Below are 24,037 nucleotides of genomic sequence, written 5' to 3'. Positions count from 1 at the left end.
GTTGCATCTGTGCCCATGTTCATAATATCGTGCGGCCACAGAAGCAAAGTGATTCCCTCTTTTGGATAGGGCCAAGTGCCCATGAAAATAAAAAAATGCCCTCTAAGGCTAGCGCCTGTATGCCTACGCTATCAGCATTACAGAAGGGGCAGCACAAGTGCCTGTGGCCTCTTTAGCAATACCAAAGTACTCTGGTGGCGCATAAAGCAGGCCCACATGCCCGTTATGCCCACGGGGAGTTCGCTGTAATAGGGCCCATGGCAGCACATACATATTCTAAAAGTAAAATTTTAAAGAACTTAGAACTGGAGACCATAAAGATGCAACACACATTGGATGTAAAACTGGCCAACACCAGATTTTATTTTTGAAAATTAATCTGAAGCGTGGTCCTGAAAGAACTGGTGTTTGCAGTTATATCACTTAGATATGTACCATCTAGGTATCAATTACAATGCAGAGATTTAAGGTTGTGACAGGACTTCTAATTGCTACTCTATGACCCATTGATGCTGTCCAAGTTCTACAAGGTTTCCTCCTTTCCAGTGTGGTCCTAACTACCTAGTATCAAACGCTCTTCACAGCAGGGGCTGCCAAATATCATAGCATGCACCCAAGCCCCTCCTTCATTTGAGGCTCTCTGAGTCACCCGACAGCCATTAAATCAAAGTTAGTGCTGCAAAAGGGAGTTTGTATATGCCATTGAAGGTTGTCAGATTTCATAAAGACTTCCCCTTCTGCATTCTTGTAGGCCATGTAGCATCCAATTATTCAGGCTCCGTTAGGGAGGCATTTCCTTGGACTGTGATCTAAGCCTCCTTGTATCAGAGACCCTCTCAGGCACTTCCCATGCTATTCAGTTCCTTCGTAACAGTAGTGCTCGCTATCATGCCCATGGACTCAGAGTAGCGCTTATGCTGCTAAGACAGTGTGTACCTTCACAGATGCAGGCACCTACACATGTTGTTAGTATGCCTGTGTTGGCATCTGCGGCTGCAACTTTATTGTCACCTGCACAGTGTTGCTGCTAAATTAACCATGGTTACCTTGAGCAATGCAACACTTTTTACCAAGTCCATTTCATGTGCATAACTTAGTTTTTTGATTTTAGTGATTTTCAATCAGTTTTTAAATTGGAATTCAAAAGTACAAAACAGAATGATAAAGATAATCATAACTAGATCATAAAAGACAATACATTATATCAAACTGCATCAAAAGCAGTGGCAGCAAAAAGTTGTAAACAAGCATGCACATCAAGGTGTAAGCGTGAGACAGCTAAGATGGATGGTCTATCAGTTGTCATAAATCAGAATTTAGATGGACGGCAGAGAAGGAAGGGTTAGAAATACTTCATTAGCTTGGAAAAATCTATTTTTTTTAAATCTTTATTTGCATTTTTAATATAAGTAACAGTGTACACATAGGAGGTTGGGTTCTGCTAACCGCTTTAAATACTACAAAAATTGCCATGTGCTTATTCATACATAATGATATTATACCAACTCAAGCTCAGTGTACCGGTTAAGTTGAACAGTATTACAATGTAAATACACTGTAGCTTTCTTATACTCTATGTGGGGCACAGTTGTAGGTTCATTGGAGTGACAGTATATTGGCCTTACCCTACCCCGATGTTATAGTTTGTCCATTTGCCTATCTGGGGTTCCCTTTTTCTTTCGTACCTCATTGTCCATTTCATGGATACAGTTTGGTGCAAATATAACACAATAATTAACCAAACAATCAAAAGAAAAGCATCATCATTCTGTCACGCCCGGGTCACTTTATGCAAGTAATGAGAGCTAACAACTATATGTTAGCTATGAACTTGTCTACCGTCCCTTCCACGCGATGCTTGGAAACATCCATACATCTATCAGAAGGATACACAAGTAATGTTCCAAAGAAGTCAAATATGGGTGCAGACTGAGAAGCAGGTAGAACAATGAGGCAGATTGAAGGTTAGACCCAGTCTGGAGGGAAGTTACAAAGGACAATCACAGTGATAGGATAAACTCTAGCATGATGCATAGTTATTTCTGCTATAACAATCATGCTTGTTTTCACTGGAAATTTATGTTTACCATGTTCTAACATATTTCTGAAATGCAATCATTACTATTCAGTAAAAAACTTGAATTTTTCCAGGAAGGAAAAATGAGAATGCTTGCAAATCTGCTCCCAAAACGTGTGCTGTACTTGAAAGATTTCCGGAGTCCACGGGGTGCCGAAGAGGACAGGTACTCAGTGTTTTCTTGAACATTTTCATAGAATACACGCTTATGATCAAAATTGTTTAGTTAGAAAGCATAAACTATTTTCTACGCATGTGTATGTGTATTTATTGACTTTGCAAAACTCGTTTTATTGTATTGCATTTTGTTGTGGTTATCATTCTATCAAAAAGTGGAATCTCCTTCTCACTTCCATTGGTCTATTCAACAACTTTGTCAATTCAAAAACAATTTTAAAACATGTTTTTTTCAGCAGTAACCATTTTGTTTGCTCCATGGTTCCCTCCCTAAAAGAGACAGGACACTCTATTTAGGCTATCTATGAAAACTCCTGCTGAATACATGACAGAAGGCACGTGCACGCCAATAGGGGAATATTTAGCAGAAAAAAGTTATTTTATTCAGCAAAAAGAAAACGATCAATGCCTTTTGGCAAAAAAATGCCTTGTTTACGAGATAGTTCCCAACAGTGAACACGGACATTTAATGTGTTGTACCCATAACTCAAATATTAACAAACACTAACAAAGGCCTAAGAGATGTGTGATCTAATTTAATGCCATCTTGAAAGGTTTCATTTTAGGCGCATATGCATTCAAAAGCACAATTTTACGCTGGTACAAGACAATGAATAATTGTTCGTACATATTTCCATACATGTTAAATGATAGCAGCATTTCTCATAACGTCCAAGTGGGCTTAATTTAAAGCATATATTTCCTCTGAAAAATGCAGTCTACTATGCCACCATCCTAAAACTTTCAAGCTTATCAATATCGATAAAACAGAACAAAACAAAATCTCTATATTCTGCAAATATATAGAATGAACAAAATGTCATCGAAGCATAACGCTTAAACATTGATATATACCTCATTCTACCCAAGTGGGTGTTTCAAGCCTAATAAGAATAATAACATTACATCCATAAAGAGATTTCATTCTACAAAATTTTATACATATAGTGATGTTCAACATTTAAAAAGAAAGCCTCAATTGTATTTAACATACACAAAAATGATCATATCACCAAAAACATAAATGTTAAATCATGCCTACGTGGGAAAAGTCATGTTCAGATTATCCATAATTCATTCCCTCCTAATAAACATTTGGATGAGCATTAACATTACACAATATCCATAGACATTAAACACTTCATGAAATAGCAAAATAAATGTCTTAGCTTAAGTAGTTGCATATTCATCTTTTAGCAATCAAAGTAAAGTGCACCTGTGTAAGAATAAAAGCACTTTACAAACCAAGTACATTGCACAGGAGACCATCAGACAACTGCGTGATTCTTTAGTAACATATTTTGAATAATAAAACCTGCATTCAGCCGAAATGTATGGCCAATTCCTCATCTAAGTTCAGTCCGGAGGGGTGTAAGTGTTGAAATTAATAATGTACCGAGATTCCCAGTCTCCTTAATGCCATCTCTTTATCACTCCCCGGTTACTGGGCGGGATCCTGTCGAAGACAAAGAACTGCAACTCACTGACATCACTTGAGTGATATTTCTTGAAGTGTCTTGCAACCAGATTTTGCTTTTCACAACAAGGCATAGCCTGGTTGTATGATGTTACATCACATCCATTGTAATGCATGCCTTTACCACACATGTATTAAACTTTGAATACCATTACAACACAAACCTTTCCCAAGCATATTTTTTCAACAACTATGCTGATACCACGAATGCCTTTACAACTAATTCATTGTAAAAGCATGTATGATAAAAGCATATGCATGGTAAAGGTTTCCCTGACCCCTACCTTAAACCCTAATTCTGTTCCCTGCCGCACCCCACCCCTGGCCCCAACCCAAAATACACTTCCCCTTCCCGAAACCCCTACCCCAACGCGACTCCCCCTGGCCAGCAGCCCTTCTCCTGCCCAAACTCTAAAACCCTATCTCTGTGCGACCCCCATGACCTCCAGCCCATTCCCTACCCTAAACGACTACCCCTGCAGGACCCCCCTAGACCCCCAGCCATTTCCCTACCCTATACCACTAACCCTGCACGACCCCAGCCCTTTCCCTACCCTTAACCACTACCCCTTCACAACCTCCCTGGCCCTCCAGCCCCTAAAGTAATAGCCCCCAGGCCCAATACCCCTTACCTTTCTCCTCGTGTTTCATGCAGGCAGCTCATCTGAGGGAGGCGGGGCATGTCGTTTGAGGAAATAGAAGAGTCTCTCCGTTTCCTCTAACTACGTGGATTGCCTACCAACACAGCTGTTTCCACGCACATAGTTGCCAACTGTTCCATATATATTTTTTACTACACATATGCCTTTACCATACATACCTTTACCACGAAATTCGTTGTAAAGGCATGTGTGGTAAAAGCATATGCGTAATAAAAAAATGCGTGGTAAAGTCTACGAGTTGTAATGATGCATGCGTGTAACGCTTGCGTTGTAATGGCATGCGTGTAATGGCATGCGTGGAAAAAGATGCGTTGTAATGGCTGTTTTTCAAAAGCCTGCATGTGCTCTATCATGTTTCTTCACTTTTTGAATGGTACTACCAATATAGAACTGGTTGCAAGTGCATTTTAGAGTGTAAACACAATAGGCAGAGTCACAAGAGAGGTGTTTCTGAATCCTAAAGTGCGATCTCATATTAGGAACAGAAACTTTTTTGCATTTACACGCCTAACAATTCCTGCATGAGACAAGGCCCATAATTTTTGTTCCTTTCTACCCGCTTGCTCCTTTTGAGACCATACTCTTGGACAGGATGTCCTTCAATGACTTACTCTTCCTAAAAGTAATTTTAGGATGAGTTGCTACATATTTGGATGCTACTTCATCTGTGTGCAAGGTGGGCCAGTGCTTAGGTAAGACTCCTCTCACCTTGTTTGCCCGATTAGTATAAGTGGTAATAAATCTAACTGAAGACAACTCATTACCATTTCTACTATCCTTTATTAGCAAAGTCTTTCTTTTTAGTGCATCAACCTTCATCACTGCAACTTTCAAAATCTCAGAATTATACCTTCATGCACTGAATCTCTCTAGCATAATCTTCTTTTCTTCTTCAAAGGTCGCATTGCAGCTGTAATTCCTTCTGGTCCTTAATAGTTCTCTATAAGGAATGCTACAGATCAAGTTTTTAGAGCGATTGCAATAGGAATGTAGCACACTATTGCCAGCAGTATCTTAGCGGAATAGTCTTGTCTCTATCCTAGAATCACAAATCTCACTCCTCAATCCTCAGGTCAAGAAATTCTAGCATACTCCAATGGATATTGCCGCTGAAACTCAGATTGTACGCATTCTTATTGAGTTCAGTAACAAATTCAAATGCCGCCTATTGCAACCCCTTTCAAATGATGAAAATGTCATCAATATACTGGGCCCTGAGCACTATGTGGTCATCAAATTGATGGAAGTTACCAACGAACCTCCCCTCTCACCAGCCCATGTACAAACATGCACAGCTGGGGGCGAAACGAGTTTCCATCAAATGTTATCTGTCAAAGATGAAGTAATTATTATGAAGACAAAACCAAATCATGTCAGTAATCATTTCAGTATGCAACAAATAGGATAGGGATCCTGCTCTCAAAAAATGACGACAAGCTTGGGCGTCTAACTCATAAGGAATGCAAGTGTTTAAGTCATTAATATCCAATTCCATTAGCAGATAGTCTCTCTCCCTGGTTTTGCCATCTTTGATCCTAAGAAAGTCACCACTATCCCTAACATGTGAAGGGAGCGCTTCTACAAATGGTTGCAGAAAATAATCAACATACCAGGAAGTTATTTTCCAACAGACAACCTATAAAAAGAAACTAGACACCTTTCCAGGGGGTTATTAAAATCCTTATGTAACTCTGGGAGAAGATAAAGAATTGGTGTTCTACAGTGACTGCATTTTAAGAATTGATATTCCTTCCACTCAAGAAGACCTTGCTCCCACTAGTGTAACAATTTCTCCCAGTATTTTTTGTTCACCCATTCAACCACTGTTTTATCACATAGAATATGACATGAATTATCAGACAGTTGCCTGTAACCTTCTCGTAAATCTTTATTTTTGAACATAATCACAATGTTCCCTCCTTTGTCAAATTTTCTGATGACAATTTCCCTATTATCCTGCAGCTCATTTGATGCCTTTCGATGCTTTCTAGACAGATTATACCAACTGTCTTTGCAAATCTAATTTCTTCAAATCCTTTGACACATTTCTCAAATACATCGATGGTGTCAAATGGCATTGTAGGCAGAAACACAGATTCTGGTGGATACTTCTGCCTGTGGATTTCTGTGAAAAACTGACGCAGGAGGTATACAAAAGGTGAGGAATCCACAGGCAGATACTGCATCTACCAGAAAAAGCGTTACTGAAGGTAAGTAACTTGTTCTTTAGGTTTAAACCCACTGGGGCAGATTAAATCAAGCAAAATTCCCTTTGTTTAAAAACTGGTTCTCACTGCTATTGACATTCTCAACTAATTCACACAATGGATGCAGCATCTCAACATCCCCAATGCTCAGAATAGAAGGTGAGCTTATTACAGTATCTGCACACACCGCATTAGTGCTTTTCAACTCGAACCATTACTTTAACTTTCTAGTAAAGTTGAAGAGATCATGCAGCTTTTTCAAATCAGAGGTGGGGGAGAAAGATAATCCTAAAGAAAGTACTTCAATTTGTGTATCAGAAAGAGACAAATCAGACAGGTTTAACACATTGATATCTACTCTTTCACTTTGCTGCTGATTGGGCTCTTGCCTTCAATCCCACGGAGTCTTCATCTATTCTTGTCTTCTCTATATCTTTTCCGCTTTTGCCTCTTCCTCTCACCGAACCATGATAACGTTGAGTTCCAACTGAATCCTAATGAGCAATTGGAATTCCAGTGAAAAAATCTTTTTGGGTCCCGATACCTCTGAACTCACTGATGTATTAGTGTCGCTCACACTGCTGTCATCACCAGACACCTCTTGTCTTACTGTGCTGTCCTCTGATCTTCGAGATGCAGTTGGCTGCACTCTCTGTTCTAAGATAGTCAGAGATTTGTCATCCCTCCTTAGTGCATCATACTTCATTAATAAAGGAAACTCTAGTCCATTAAGCTAGTTCTTGTATTTTTGATAAAATTAGCTTTGTTTTTTTTATTCTAATCTCCTCTTCCACTTTCTTTAAGTTCTTAGATGATTTCTCCATTCAAGTATCATATTTTTTCTGATCCATAATGTTTTTTAGTTCTTTAGTTACAGCTTATTTCACCAACAATAGCTTCTCTCGATCTTTCCATGCATATTTTACCATTATACACAGCATTGTAAGCGAACATTCATGCAGATTTGCCGTCCACCTCTCTAGCATGTCGGGATCAGGATTTTGATATGCTGGAACAGAAAAAAATGTGCAGTGTTCTTGAGATTCTTCCACTGTCAATGTACTTCTGCAGTGAGACAGCTTCCCACTATTTGGACAATTCTTTCCTATACTGTTTTTCCAGTTTGTCCCAAAGTCCTTTCCTGGATAAAGCCATATTTGGTCCTGAATCACTTGCATCTCTCCCAGACTCTGGTTCCACACTGAGTAAATCAAAGAGTTTGTCCACAGCCTCCATGCACTTACTCTCCATCTTTGCCACCATGTCTTTATATACGCCTAGATCAATTATATTAGGCATCTTAACTGCAACCTACTATGTCCCAAAACAATATGTCATGCTACCATTGCCTTCATAAACAAAGTCCTCTGCCTGCATAGGATAGTGACTATAAAAGTGGGCTTCGCGCCTTGACTGTATTTATTTAAAAAATGTATACATATTTTGTATTTTCCAACAGAAAAACAGCCATTTTCATTGAGTTAATAGTTACAATTAAACTTTTACATTTATGCATTGCATCTTATTCCTACAATGGGCAGGTTTATAGACCATGCACCACCAGTGATAATGCTGAGTGACAGTTATATATTCGACGATCAGTCTGACCGGCTTCATTTTCAAACATGTTTATTGCATGATATTTACACCAAGGACCCCATACCTTAATATACTTCTTAGGGCAACCTCTAGCTCTGTACGCCATATACCTAGGAATGTGAAAGGGGAATGGACCTATACCGCCATATAGAGGTTCATTCCTCTTCTACATTCCTCAGGGTTGGTGGGTCAGGAGAGCCCCATGTTTTGGTTATATCTCTATTTGCTATCACCAGACTCAAATTGCAGAAGAGAAGTTGGGCCCTCAGGATGTCTATCTCTCTGTGAATACCTAGGAGGATATATATTTGGGGTCTGTTTCCAGGGGCACCCTGTGGACTCTACTAAGTTTGTCCAGGATTAGTCTCCAATAGTTATGATTATTAGGGCAGTCCCATAATATGAGGAGAAATGTACCAAAAACTCCTGACCTAAAGTTATTTAACGTCACGAGTTATCGTTTCTTCAGATAAGTATAACTATAAATATAACTGCTGAATTTCTGTGGCATTGAGTGGGTAAAATGTCAACCTAACTGTAACGTCCCTTTAACCTTCGTTTTTTTCAGTGAATTCTTATATGTTTTTTAACGTAAAGTAACTTATAATTGGACCCTCGGAGGATCCTACTCCCTAGATATACAAAGTTTTATTTATTTAATAACTCCAAAACTACTGAACAGGCTTCCCCCAAATTACAAAAAGGGCTCTTTCTGGACCAAGAGCTAGCTTTCTGCCAAATGTGGTGTTAATCTGTTCAGCGGTTTTGGCCTGTCGCCATGTCTAAAAATTACAAAATCCCATACACATTACATGGGTAAAAATTGTTTCGAGACCCCCTCCCCCTTTTTCTATCCCTGCTTGACGAATCAACCCATTTTGTGAAGATTCGTCAAATGGTCCTAACTATTACTAGCTATCGCCAGTAGGAGATATATATATATATATATATATATATATATATATATATATATATATAACGACAAATATAGGATTGGTTAGTCTAATATTAACCCTGAGTTACGAATTAATTCGAATATGTCCAATCATGGTCAAAAGTAATACAGAAAACATTACAGGGCATGTTATATTCTTTATTTCAGATCTCATATAAGTAGACATCCGGGCGGTGACAAAGTCTGATTGTATTCGTTTTAGTAGGCCCCTACTATCCAATGTCACCTCTGAGGATTCCCAATACATTCTCTTGCGACCATGTGAATATCGCTATGGGACCTGCTTCCCTTTTTATGCTGTATTGCCGAAGTGTTTCCGACAACTTATAACTGGAGAGCATCAGGGAAGATACAGGGATAGTGAGACCACGCAAATTAATAAAATGAGAGACATGGAAATTGGAAAATGTTCAAAATTGTGTTTCTTTTTTTCTCCAAGTAATTGTTGGTGCACAGCTGTCCAAGTGCATCTTTCACTTGGCATTCCATACTATACTGTTGTAATGGCTTGGATTTCCAAGTCTATTATCTTTTGATAAATTGTTGTGCTGATCTTTAGACCAAATACATTTTTCAATGAAAGGAAGTGTTGGTGGGTTTCAAATATACCTGTAGCCAAGAGTTTTGAGAAGGCGAAATGTTCTCACTCATACATTCCTGTGTAGTGTCATTGACATACTGGTGCCAAAGTATCTTAAGTCTATTTTAGTTTCTTCTCTACGAGTTTCCCATTACAGAACGTGTTAATCATCTTTACTTAGAAACCCTATATCTATGATTTCAAGGATGTATGTCACCATGGTCCCCCATGTAAAGGTACCATGCAGTTTGCTTCTCTATTTAAGTCCTTTTTCCTGAACGCTAAATTTGCTCATTGGGCTGGTTCCTGACACATAGGACCAACTGAGTGACTCATTCACTAGAAATTCGTCAAATAATAGAGTTACAGAGAAGATTGTCTCAGTCTCTGTTGCATTTCAATATGGGCATTAGGCATCCTAGATGGCGCGGCACCTTGTGGTTTATTTTTCCATAGGACTTTGTAACTTTACGCTCAGTCACGTGACTGCACACAAATTGACGTGAATCGAGTACGGCAACTGCATTTAGCTCCACAGGTGCCTCTTTACCTCACCACATTTGGTACTGTGGAGGCAATTTGATGGACTTCCTTCATAAACTTGTAAGTAATGGAGATGTCCTGAAGGAGGGACTCTACTCTCCTGGGCTTCAAACAAGTAATCTATTTCTGTGACTTAACCTTAGATTACAGTTCAGAAGTCTCACCCCACAAATTCCCAGGGTGCCGTATCAACCTTTGTTCTGGATGACATCCCGATTTTCATTAAAATTGCAATTTCATTTTTCAATATTGCGATTTCCCTATGCGGTCTCCCATTATGCAATCAAGTGTATAGAAAATACTCCTAAGTACGTAAAGAAGTAAAGAAGTAGATTAGGAAAGTAATAAAGTAATCTCTGCAGCATGACAAGTTTTCTGAGGGCCACTCACCCCGGGACCGACAGGGGCAGGTACTTCCAGAAAGTAATTTGTGTCTTAAGTAAGGACATTGCTCACTGTAATTTCCCATCTAGCATATCCTTATCCCAACAGTAGATGTTAATGCCAAGATATTTAAAGGTTATGTCTTTTCATTTGACCGGGTGCTTGTTCAGTACTATGTCATGGCTGGACAAGTAGGGTTCATTGGGAATAGGCAGGTTTAAGCCCAGTTCACACCAGTGATGGAAGCTCCTTAAAAGGTATTTAGTAATTGTGCCTTAGATGACATTCTCTTTCGGATATCCTTTATGTATACCAGCACATCATCAGCATATAATGACACAGCATGAATTTCACTGTCTGAGAATACCCCATTCCCTCCCCCAACTACGCAGTTGCAGGGCTAGGGGCTTCATTGTGAGTGCAAAAGCAGAGGTGAAAGGAGATACTCATGTCTTGTGCTATGTTTATGGCAAACGAGTTGGAAATTAATTGGCCGGTTCTGACCCTGGCTGGTGGTTATGAGTATTGCAATTTTATTAACAGCATAATTTAAATGACATTCACCAAGAGGCCTATATAGGTGATGTAAAATTCAATGGGAAGGCTTGCAAGCCCAGGAGACATGCAGGTTGCAAACTCCCAGACTGCTCCACAAATCTATTGCTCCGTAATAAGCACTGTAAAGATTCTATATGGTCAGCAGATATCCTGTACAAAAATGAACATGATGGATGCATAACCAAAAATGATGAAAACATAATGGCATTCTTAAGAAATCTAAGAGACTATTAGTTTATTGTGACAACTAAAAAATAAAATCACCTATTTAATTTAATTACCTACAAACACCAATGATTTATTCACAGTAAATCAGGATTTTCATTTTTTTTGCGAAATATTACCATTTGTGTTGTTACATCCTTGTGAGGAGATTTGATTATTTTTTTACTATCGCCAAGTCAGAACACCTTTCAGCGGGCCACAGAAACAAAGGGATAACTGGGACCCAACTGCAGAGGTTGCAGTTTTACTCTTGATGTCCAGGAGCCAGACCTACTATAGACACTGAGCAACTGGGCCAAGCGCCCCTTTTGCACTTGACTCTCAATAGTAACGTGGTCGAGCAGTCCAAGTCTCCCTCGGGGGAGAGGTGGATGCAGTGTAGTGAACACAAACTCACAACTCAAAATGTACGCAGCAGCATATATATATCACTGCCCAGCCAAATACTCACTTTAATGAAAAGAGAGAAGTATTTTATTTCTACCGCTAACACAAAGGAAAAATACAGCATTCACAAACAACTACACAGTCGAGGCTCTAGTTTTTCTTTAGATGGTTTCCAAGGTCTAACTCCTTTCTTGCTCCCAGCAATAGTGGTTATTTCCCACCCACTATAGGCAACATCCAGGGTAAACCCAACTAGTGTTTGAGTCTCAAGAGAGTCCACTTTGACTCTACTTTAAGGTCAAGAGTGTCCCAGCTCCGAAGCGCTAACTTGTAAACAAGTTTCCCCAGGGCCAACTCGCACAAAATCAGTCTTGTCCGCACCCGCAGGCTTGAAGCATCTGGATTCCGAGTGTGCCACGGCAGCAGTGGAATCAGGTGAGTTTGCTGCACACTGCCAATGCAGGCTGCAATCAGGGGGCGCAGAGTTCCTCACAAGTGGTACCACCGAAGCTACCAGAGGTTCCTTGTGACTGCTCTGTGCAGAGTAAGTGTCCAGTTCATCCAACGATAGGGAGGGGGAAGAGGGGAGGGTGATGTGACAATCCCAAAGTAGGTTCCACATCTTGGCAACAGTGGTGGTGCTCCCACTGCAGTCTCACTTCTGCGGTGGAGGTTGTAGATCAGGTTGCGCATCTTGTTGCTCCCGGTGATCCCATCTGGTATCCGGTGTCACTGTACCTCTCTTGAACATGGGCACCGGCCGGCAAGGCACAGCAAAGTCATTAGTGGCACCCCTCCTGGTATACGGGGTCACGAATCTCCACGACTCAAAAAGGCTAAGGCCTCACTGTACAGCAGTTTTCACGTGGCAGCCCATTCTGGCTTATAGGATCAGAGCTGCTCACTATGCACGGGCCCTGACCAGATCGGATGCACACAGAGGCTCTCCTCAGGCATATAAGAGTTGCCGACAGTGCCCGTCACATGGACATCCACCCAATCGGTGCAGCAGCAGTTTCCTCACACCTCACAATGGGCAGCAGCAGTTTCCTCACACCTCACAATGGGAGTCCACTCGGCTGGGCTCCTCACTGGACTTATCTCCCTTCAGCGCTCTCCTCTTCCTCATAAAGCACACTGGTCTTGGCAAGAAGACAGGTGCTTGTACTCCAGGCTCCAGGATAGGTGGTCTTGGATTCTCTGGGTGATGTCCCCTCACCCAGCAGGGAGAAAAGCTCACACAGCCCGTCTGGCTGCCTGGAAGATGACTATTTTGGGGGTCTTGAGCTCCCCTTCTTATTGTCCTTTTCCAGACACCAAATGTGATTTAGAGTCTGAGTCTTTGAAGTTTACATTGGGGGTCTGTTCTTGTGAAGTGCCCACTCCCCTCTCTTCCTCTTGAAAGCATTCTGTCACAGCAGGAAAAACTCCAAATCTGATAGCCCTACAACACAGTCCACAGGAGTGACTAGAGTTCTTAAAGTGATGTCAGCCACAGTGACATGTATATCAAAAGGTTAACCCAGGGTCCCAGCCCTACTCATTATTATTTTCTGATCAGCCCCATCTCCTTCCTGAGATGTGCTCAGGCCCCTTCCTTGTGACCTCTCACTGAATCAGAGAGCAAGCTTTGCAGTGTATGGGGGAAATCTGGCTTTTCCCATGTCCAGTCTGTGTTCCAATCTGCTTACAGGAATGGAGTTATACACAAATCTGTCTGGGGGGTTTCCTCCACTTCCTCCCCATGTTTCACCATGCAGGCCCAGGTTATCCAAAATGGAACCCAGAACCCTCCATGTATTATACTATCCACAGGCACACATACACCCAATGCATGTATACAGCCTACACACACTGCACAACACAGTATCCTTTATGTACTGTAACACTCACAGGCATACATACATACATCTAGCACATACATTTAACATGTACGCACTGCACAGCACAGTATCCTTCATGCAATGTACCACTTATAGTCATACATACATCCATCACATGCATTTACCTTGCACGCAATGCACAGCACTACTTCCTCCATGTATTGTAACACTCATAGGCACAGATACCTACAGCACATGCCTTCACCATGCACACACTGCTCAGTACTTTGTTATCCCTGTATTGAACCCTTACCAGGAATACATACACCCAGCACAGTTACACCAATCATGTGCTCTGCAGCACTACAAACAAACCCAATGTAGGCCAATGGTTAGTTAAGCAGTGGAACTTTAACTGAATGAGCTAGTAGGCCTCACTTTAGTGACACAGGTTATAAAGGCCCTGTTCACTTCTACTGATCCCTACATGGTATGATGCCACCACTGCGCTCGTGCTACTTATCTCTTGGTGAATTCAGTAGCCTTCCATCACTATGAGGGTAGCGCTTTGGGTGCCCCTTCCAGTCCAACAAACTGCTATCTGTGAGACAGGCCTATATCATGGCACACACGCATTATCCGTGTTTGCCTCTAACAACAAAAATGAGCATTAAGGATCCAGATATCAGTAAAGTTGGGGACTCAGGGCAAGGGTGCACATCCATTTCCATGCAGAGGACTTTTCTGTCACACCACTACCCACTAACTAAATAGTTAGTGATTTGGGAGTACATATGCCACATTTAATACATTTCAATTCCTATCCAATATAGGCCTTGTAACCTTAGTAGAACCCGGTAAAAGGTATATATCCTTCTCCTAAGGATATGTATCCCTTGAATGTGTCAAAGAAGGTGGGGACAGAGTGGAGTGGATAGCTCTCTACAAGCTAATATCCCATTAACAAAAACAATCCTTCACTAGCCATCAGAGTAATTTCGACCTATCTTATAGGTACTATTCCCCATGCAACTAAATGGATGAGAGGAATCATCCACTTTTAGAACTTCTTAGAACTGAGCAACTGAATCCCTTTCAAGTCAGTTTTAGACATGGCTCATGGATCTAATTTGTTGCGATGTAATGGATTGCATGCTAAAAACTTAGATAAAGATGGCAACTTGTGGGAGACATAAGGGGCTCCCCCTATCACTGTTGTTTTCTAACATATGTATGATAACTCAAGCAGGCTTCATTGCACGCTTTCCTTTCTGTATTGACCAGCACGCCGATAACTCAAAGATCCTTTATATAGGCGTGACTGACAGATGTGTTATGGTGTCAATCTGGTGCAAAATTAGAGGATTATCAATGGCACCAGATTGTATTTGTCTGACTCAGATTGTTTTTTTCAAACTATGCATTCATAAAAGACTATTAGCATTTTCAGCTTTCCCTCACTGTGTGACTTTGGTTAATGTTTTTATGCCCTTCAGATTGTTATTCCCAGTCCTTTTCATGATCAACCTTAGAATATAGTGTAAGAAAGGAGTTCTGCAAATAACATAGTAAATAGAGCTGGGCCTTACCTAACCTCTTCTCACTCTGTGTACTTACTCATTTGCTCTGTGTGGTAGCTATGTCCATTACATTGCAACCCTTAATTCTGGCCCGGGGAGGAGGTCACTATATCACATGTGATATATCTCATGGCAATGATATCTTATCACTACATCGGCCTACCACTACATTGTAATGTAGATATGTAATAACATCTCCCAATTCCCCTCTGTTACACCCAGAGATTTCCGGCTGGCTGGGATGCATCAAAGGCAGTCAGAATCCACCGTCCTAGATAGGATGAGTGCGATACACATGTCTGATAACCTGTGCTCACCCTTAGGTAGCTTGTTACAGAGCAGTCAGGCTTATCCTCCGGGTCCCCGTGTAAAGTATTGGAACAACATCAGCCTCTCAACACACTGCGTACACTGCCTGAAGACTCCACACCATATGTATAAAACACTGGTCTTTGTGTTACACACAGCCTAAATTCAAAACGATATACTCATTGAATATATATTTTACAGTTATATGCAATTGTCGAACTATCCTATTAGCAGCAGAACGGCATGAACATATACGCCCTATTCAGAGGCAATCCTCAAATCTGACATTTCCCAATATTGCATACCACCAACAGTTGCAATGGTCAAGAAATAGCAGGTCTTTGACTACACCTCGTGACCCAGTCCCTCAGTAACTCAACCACACCAGCCAATGATACAATTTGCCCCTGCTGGTGTCACGTTGATTTGATTGTCGGAACCACCTAAAGCGGAAAGAAACAGTCACTTAGTTCCGCCCATCCGTATTAAGCCTCCAGGCAACCAGCAGCACCTACACAAGTACGGGATCACTATCCCTTCCCCGTAGGGAAAAGGTTGTGACACAGGAAGCTGGCACGCTTCCAAGTCAGGTGAAAGGTTTCCCCTCAAGCGGAGGTGCGAGCTCCTGGCAGTCAGCAGTAGGTGGCCACCAGGCACAACAAGACCACTTGGGTCCAGTCAATATGTTCTCTCCAACAGAGTACCTTGTAGTGTGGGTCCGGGGAGAGGGAGCTAACGGCCTCGGATGAAGGCCACAATGTCAGGTACTGTTGCCCTCCTGATCTGGAGTTCAAAGAGAGTATAGGCTTCTCAGGTCTCCCAACACCCTTCAGACACCACAGGTTTCTGAATGCAAGCTAGCACAGGTATCGAGTTGCGAGCACGGGTCCTCAAACTACTCATACTCCTTACATCCTGGCATCTCAGGTGGGCTGCTGATCTTTATGAGGACATTCCTCAACACAGCATGATGACGATGTGCGTCAGGTGATCCTTGTCCCAACCGATGATACCTTCCACCCGTTTTCGCAGCACCCTACACAGTCCTTACGACCTTGTGTAAACAAGGAGATCCATTTTGCCCCTGGGATCTTGTGGACAGGAGGCCATCCAACTGGCCCTTGGAGGGTACTTAGGGACCCGGGGCACAACAGTTGGCACTTAGCCACAGGCCAGCATTGTCCAGGTAAAAACCACTGAGTGATAGTACCCTTTCTGGAGCACAGCAAGCCCCAGGCTGCAACAACGCTGCGGATAATCCAGTTGCAGTTCCTCCTGCCCTAACGATCCCTCTTGTCAATGTCCAGCTTCAAACCAGTGTAGTATGGTTCCAATCCCAAAAGCGTCTCTAACTTCTGAGGCCAGAGCCCCAGTAGTTATACCCACAATGGCCTTTGAAGATCCGATCAGTTCAAAAGCCCACCTTTGAAATACACAGGCCGATCTAAATTCTGTCCTGTCTGCCATTCTACCCCGGGATGATTGATCACTATCTTTATCGGGGCCAAGACCCTGTCCCTTAGCATGCAGGAGCCAATTCCACACCCCAAGTCTCCATCCCAGGAATGCCCCTCAGAGTCAGAGGTTGGCAGTTTCCCTTGAGCCCCTAGTTTATGGCCTTCTATCAGGAATGCACAGATGTAGCTTTCCCCCCAGCACCCAGATGTGAATTGGAGACAGGCTGACGGGCATGCAGAGCCACGAGCATCGAAATACCCACGTTCCCAAAGTGACATTTCCAAGTTAAAATATGTGGAATCCACTTGCACTACCTGAGAGGATTGACCATTACGAACTTCTCAATAGCTTTTCCCTATATTCCCCTATGCTAATCCAATGTGCGAAGCAGGCTCTATTGTACTGAATACACCATCTTGTGCCATTCACTAACCTTGCATGTTTCGCACACGCGCTCATACTCTACCTCTTCCCTACACTGCACTTTGTCCCCAGGGAGAACTCTGATATAGCAAGAGACATGCAGAACCTTGGCATGTAGCTTTTTAAGTGCCAAGCCGAGTAACAGTAACCTGCACACATATGCCCCACTAGGGCAAACCTGTGGCACGTTCGATGAGCTATCGCTGTAAATGGCACAACTAGTGATGCGGGCCCACAGAGGAGCATTCAAACTGCATGCCCTGGGTATATGTCTTACCCCTATACAAGTACTTACTGCTAACTCAAATCAGCCAATTATGTATACACCCATCACCAGTATGTATATGACAAGCACTGCACTTTGGCACTGCATGATAGTGTAAAACGCGCTCAAAGTCCTAAGGATAGCACCTAGATTAGCAGAAAACCAGGAGGAATAAAAGCAAAAGTAGAGGGAAAGCACTCTAGAAAGAGCTGTTTCCAACACCCTCACACTCACGTTCTAAGGTAAGTACAAGTGGTCTTAACCGCATCGCGGCGGCGGCTTTCCCCGCTGTGTGCTGCATTTTTAAAATTACCGCGTTACATAACGGCCTCAGCTCGTCATCAGCACACAGCAGGTAAGCCTGATGACGAGCTGAGCTCGTCATCAGCATCGAAGTGGTTAAGAACTGTAATTAAGTACTTGGTCGATATAGTGGATACGCTATTATTGTAGGTCAGGATTGCTGACTTTGAAATATAGTGACATACAAAGAGTATCCTGGCACCTTCTCCTTGCTTACTGATACCTGAATTGGTAAGGCTCTTATGATGTTTTTGCTTTTTTTAGATTAGGTTTCCAACATCTTCTAGTTGTGTTTTTATGGTTTGTAGAGAGCACAACTCCAGAAGAGTGCTGGCATTGTTAGTAGCTGTTTCATTCATAATCCATCCTTCAGTTGTAGACTATTCATTAGCAAGTCACACAATATTTTCTGATTATCCATTTACTGAAATACATAGTGATCGGTGCATTCCCTTGAAAGTCTAGCATTATTAATCTGTTTAATCACATTTGTTTGCTGTTGACATTATCGTTGCCTCCCACTGATATTTACTTGTTACTAAGGACTCTAGCAAAGTGAAAATGCTGTGAGCATGTGTCTTTATGTGCCCATGTGTTTACATTTTGTGTAACATTATACATAGCTGGTGAAGGATGCTGCTTATTGAAGTGTGCTTTTGTTTGCAGATAAAGTATTCAGTCATGCACCCAGGTACTCACGTCTGGCCTCACACTGGGCCGACCAACTGTCGCCTGAGGATGCATTTGGGGCTAGTCATACCCAAAGAGGGCTGCAGGATCCGCTGCGCAAATGATACCAGGTAACACTTGCAATCTTTACTTTATATTTCTTCATGTTGTTGAACAGTTTTGGCTATTTTATTGAACAATGGAACTGCACTTTACATCTGTGGCTTAAGTGGCAAGATCTCTCAGTGAGTTAAATGCTTGTGGCTGATATCTATTGTAACGTGTAGATCATGGCTTCGAATTCCAGTCAGGCAACCTCAGGCTTCCATATTATTCTAGTAATTATTGTTATTGCAGTGATTTTTGAACAAGGCCCATCCAGGGCCAATCAGTGCATTTTATGTCTAGCAGTGGTATGATTCATAATCAAAATTGTTTGTGCTTTTTTCAAAACTAAAATTTTGTTTATGGTAGTAAAGAGTGGAGAGCTTGAAATAATATTGAGGGGCAATTTCTGGTATGCCTAGTCTTTACATTCCATGCAGTGCACTAATGTAGGTGAGCTATGATAATAAACACACAGGTGTTGAGATCCGCACAGCTAAATACTGTGGGGATCATTCATCGAATATGTCTGGGATCTTTTATCAAACAGTGAGCAATTAAGCATGAGTGAACGAAAATTTGTGTGACATTTTCCTCCCACATACACAGATCTAATACTAAATGTTCCTCTTTTCAACCTGCTGTCCTTTCTTGTGAAATGCTGTTAAACTGGTAAGACAGCATGTCTCCTGCCTGCTCCTCTTCGAATCGCATTAAAAGTCTTTGTGCAGTCTTGCTGTTAGAAACGGGTTTGTTTGCATTGCGGGCATTGCGAATTGAGATTGGAGATTAACTGCTGCAATCTTCCCTTCAGGAAATCTTCCAATTTGTACAGGCTCATGGCTCACAACAAAACTGATGCATTACACCGGACATACCATGAGGTAGACGTTGCAGAATGATCTCAGTAGACCTCCATGGGATCAGGGCTTTAGTTTATTGCCTTTAGGTTTTGCTCATTCCCATTGCATTGGCACTCCATTTTGTTTGGGATGATCCCTCTCCATTCAAGTTAAACTTGTCAAAATAACAAAATCTCAGAGATCTAGCATCTGTCCATTCTTTAGTACATGATTATGGTCCATATTGCGTATAAGCGCCTTTTGACCACATTCCCACACCTTTCTGTTATCATTTAATTGAAAAGAGAGCCATGTATATCAGAGTATGAGTAGGTAAAATATTGAATTCCTCATTCCATTCTGTGGGTATCATTGTGTTCCCATCTTTCTACTTGCGGTGTTTTGAGGATATTTTCCTCCACCGTGCTTCTAGTTCATCAACAACATAGCCGGAAGCCCAGCGCTTTGCAAACAGGAACTGCTTCTAAACAGAACAATGTGGAATAAACAACAGAAAAGAGAGAGAGACCCCAATTCTCCATGTAATGGCCGTACTTGATAACACTCATTAACTACTAACTTCTCGCACCTTCCAGAGGAAGGACACCAGGTATGAATATTGGACCTCAGACACCACCTCTTCAGTACACTGTTGGACCTGTGGATAGTCTGTCAAGAAGGACTGCTGTGCTGCTGAAAGGATTGCCACTCTGCTGAACTGCTACCATGCTGGACTACTGACTTGCTGTGCTGACCTGCAGCCTGCTGCCCTATTGCCTGGGTGAGAAGGACTGGACCTGCATCTTTTTAACCGAGGACTCCAAAGTGACTCTAAGAGCTAGTTGACTGGCCTCATGATTAGAGCCTCAGGGACAAAAGGCTCCAACAACTCTGAACTCAGCTCCTGGACTCTGCGATCTGTGAGTCTTACCCTGCCAAGTGATGCTACCCCAGTCCTGGACCCTTGGAAGTGGGTCAGAAGGGTCTCTGCCAGCCCATCTGTGGATCCAGCAGAACTGACACATCTCCTCTGCAACACAACCCCCAGCAGAACCCGACACATGACCTCTTCTGCGAGGTTCCTCCTGATGCAAGGACTCCACAGAGACATTGCAGCCTGCATCAAAACTGCCGCTTGTGCTAAGCTTTTTTGACGCAGGTAATTACATTTCAAATCTCTCATCAACAGCAGCCTCGATGACGAGGCAGGTTTTCACATCGCAGCCTCACAGCTCTTCAGAACCAAAACATTGACTCAGCTGCAAGACACATCCTCGACGTCAGACTTCGCTTCGCAAGCCCTCAACGATGACGCCAGACCTCGTAACACAGCTCCGTAGCACCTCTAAACCGTTGTGTTACTTCGGCTGCACTTTGCAATGCTCCACTACCTAAGGTACTTTTGTTCAGTGGACCTAACTGAGTCCTTGTAGCCGGCTTGCGCTCCATAATGGACAGCCTGAACTTGTGAGTTTTTCCCGGTCGAGCTCGACCAGATATCCACTACTTTGTGCTTATTGGCATTATTTATCACTGATATCTTTAAACCAGCATAGCTCTGTATCTACGGATTGCATTTTTGTCATTTTTGTCTTCTTTTATTTATTAAAAATTATTCTATTTTTTCTAAACTGATGTGAAATCCTTTTGTGGTATGTTGTTACTGTTTGAAGTGTTGCACAAATACTTTACACAGTGCCTCTAAGTTAAGACTGACTGGTCTCTGCCAAGCTATCAGGGGGTTGGGCACAGGTTAAATTTAGGGTTCGCTTGTGACTTAACTTTGAGAAGGATTGTGGTTTCTGCTTGAGTAGGAAGTCCCCCCTTAACCAGTAGTTCAGTTACTTAGACCAATATTCCTCCTTTGTTCTGTGCTGACAAAGCCTCCTAGAACGGTATCTTGTGTTTAAACATTTTAACTAACTTCTACTTAACCATTGCCAATGTGGGTGTGCAAAATGGTCAAAGTGTATTATACAAATTATAAACAGAACAAGTAAGACAGATCATTTAGAGAGTAAGGGGTAAAAATCTATCTTTCTATGTTCAAAGCCCTATCAACCACAATATTTGTATTTTTTAGGCTATTGCATCCTTTCACCAGGGTTGGTAATGTGCAGATTATTTAACAGTAGTCTTTATTACACGAGCCCTGATCTAAATCATTACAGTTCTGACAATGTGATGTCTGCCCTGTTCCATAAACAGTTCTGCCTACATTAGCTTCACTTTAGAAAATATCTGAAAACTTTTTAGTTTAGCTCATTTTAGCCATCCACCCTTGTTGGGTCCTAATGAGCTCTTTTTGAGTCATTTTAATATCATTTTCCACTCTTCAGTTCCTCCGGCAGGTTGTCACAAGCACGGAGATACTCCTCCGGGAGTTTATTCATAGCGCTATATAAACCCGCTAATAATAATAATAATAATTAGCACATTAAAATAACCAAGGTACCTAACTTAGTCTAGGCCTACTCAACATGAATTTAAGTACAGAGCTAACCCTATGAACTTCTAAAAAATATAGCCAAGTTTTTATAGGCCCTGTGAGAGGACTCTGACAAGAAGACCAAGACTGCAAGTAATAAAGATTACTGGTAGATAACTAGCCCATTACTTCCCCGTCCGTCTTCCTCATTCCTACCCTTACAATGTGAGGAAATACTCAAACCTTCACAAGTAACCATGAGGCAACACAAATCAGAACACCACCCACAAAATAGTGGGCTGTGCAATATAATGTTGTGCAGTCTTGTTTTATTTGACAAAGTAAAAAATAGCGCTCAAAAGATTGGAAAGAAAATATACAGAAAACCTCCATCAAACTGCAATTGATAATGTGACATAAAGTATGGGAAATGGCAAGTGGCTGTGTTAGAGAAGAATATCAAAGAGGCCCATTTGAAGTCTGCCTTGCAGAGACCCTGTTAGCTGAACTCCCAATATATCCAGTATGATAGGCAGGTGAGAAAGATATGGAGCTTGGTGGAATTGAGGGAACATGATTACTGATGAGCTTTTGGCCATTAGATGGATGGACCATTCACCCCTTCACCTTCCCTCAGTTCTCCTGCCCATAGCCTTTGGAGATGGAACCAGAGAACAAAAATACAGAAGAAACACATTGTAATTGAAACTAACAGGTTCAACCAGGGATTACTGAACTAAAGTGCAATCTTCTGAAACAGAATGTACATAGGTTCAAGAATACTGAGGACAGAAAGATTCAACTCAGATCATTTGTAGGTCCATTTTCAATCTGTGACAGATAAATTGCTGTCAGGTAGAGTAGATTGGGCTCTGCCCATTGGCAGATTTCCTGTACCAGACAAGCCAACACCACAATGCAAGTGCCGTCTTGACAATTTACATTGGCTTGGGCCACCTGTTTGCCAGTTCTCACTTGGACTGCATGACCTCTGAGCAGAGGACAGAAATGGTACAAGGCTTGATATATGGCAGCTAGCTAGTTCAAATTGGAAATCTTCCGAATCTCCTCTGAAGATCAATGACCTTGGATTGATTCCTTTTCTAGATTTGCACCCCATTGTTTGCTGCTGGCATCTAAGTTAAAGCATTGGGAGGATGGGTACCTAGAAAAATGCCAGATTCTTTAATTCTAGCTACCACTGAAGAGCCTGTCAAACCTGGAAAGTCACAGGTTTTAGAGTCTCGTAATCTCTGGGCACAGGTTTCCAGTGGGCTAGAAGGTACTTCATTGCCTGGATTCATATGACGAAATGGTAGGTGCACAGCTACTAGGGTACATTGTAACATGGAAAATGCTAACTCTATCCCATAATTCACTAACCAACTTGCAGAGAAAGCAAGGTGTGTCTTAAGGATTAGGCAGAAAAGTGAAGAGTAAAGTTATACATTGTGTGTAGTGGATGGTGTTTTTGTTTGCTAGTAGGTAAAAACTGTCAATGGGACAGGGCAGATCTCACATTGGGATGGGATTGGGGAAAATGGTTGAGGAGGTAAAATGTTTTATCGCAAATTGACTTTCTGAAGTTCTTTAGCATTAGTATGTATTAATATTCAACCACACCTTTCTCCATTCCTTCACTACCGCCTTTCATTCTTCTCATACCTTACTTTTCCACCGTCCCCATTCCCATTGCTGCACGTTTTGTACCAGGTTTTTTGCTGCAATTACTTATACATTACAAATATTTAATGCATAAATAAATTTTAAAAATTATGCTTTTGAAGGGTACTTCTACCAGCAGACGCCTCACCTTTTCAATATCCCAGGTGCCAGACTGGACCTGAAAACCTTTCAATTGCTCTTCCACTGCAGTAGGTTGTGTTGGCTCTGTGTTGACACCAGAAGCAACATCATCATGATGTCACCAGAGTCATAAAGTGTCCACCTGGCATACCGACATTCATTCCTATTTCTGCAACTATGGCATGGATGAGGCGC

The 24,037-nt window shown here is 41.8% G+C and overlaps 1 protein-coding gene across 7 annotated transcripts in view; it reads left to right on the top strand.

Annotated features, from left to right (window-relative positions):
- The window catches only part of ASPH (aspartate beta-hydroxylase), a 584,233-nt gene that overhangs the window by 552,454 nt on the left and 7,742 nt on the right, over nucleotides 1–24,037 (top strand). For all 7 annotated transcript variants that reach the window (XM_086965790.1, XM_086965792.1, XM_086965789.1 and 4 more), the window contains 2 exons: nucleotides 2,152–2,243; nucleotides 18,659–18,792. In XM_086965790.1, the coding sequence (XP_086821916.1) occupies nucleotides 2,152–2,243; nucleotides 18,659–18,792 (226 nt within the window). The remainder of the gene's footprint in view (nucleotides 1–2,151; nucleotides 2,244–18,658; nucleotides 18,793–24,037) is intronic.

The sequence above is a fragment of the Lissotriton vulgaris genome, chromosome 4_1, assembly GCF_964263255.1.
Source record: "Lissotriton vulgaris chromosome 4_1, aLisVul1.2, whole genome shotgun sequence".
Lineage (NCBI taxonomy): Eukaryota > Metazoa > Chordata > Amphibia > Caudata > Salamandridae > Lissotriton > Lissotriton vulgaris.
Note: the sequence above shows the minus strand (reverse complement) of the source record. Positions and strands in the feature narration are given on the sequence as shown.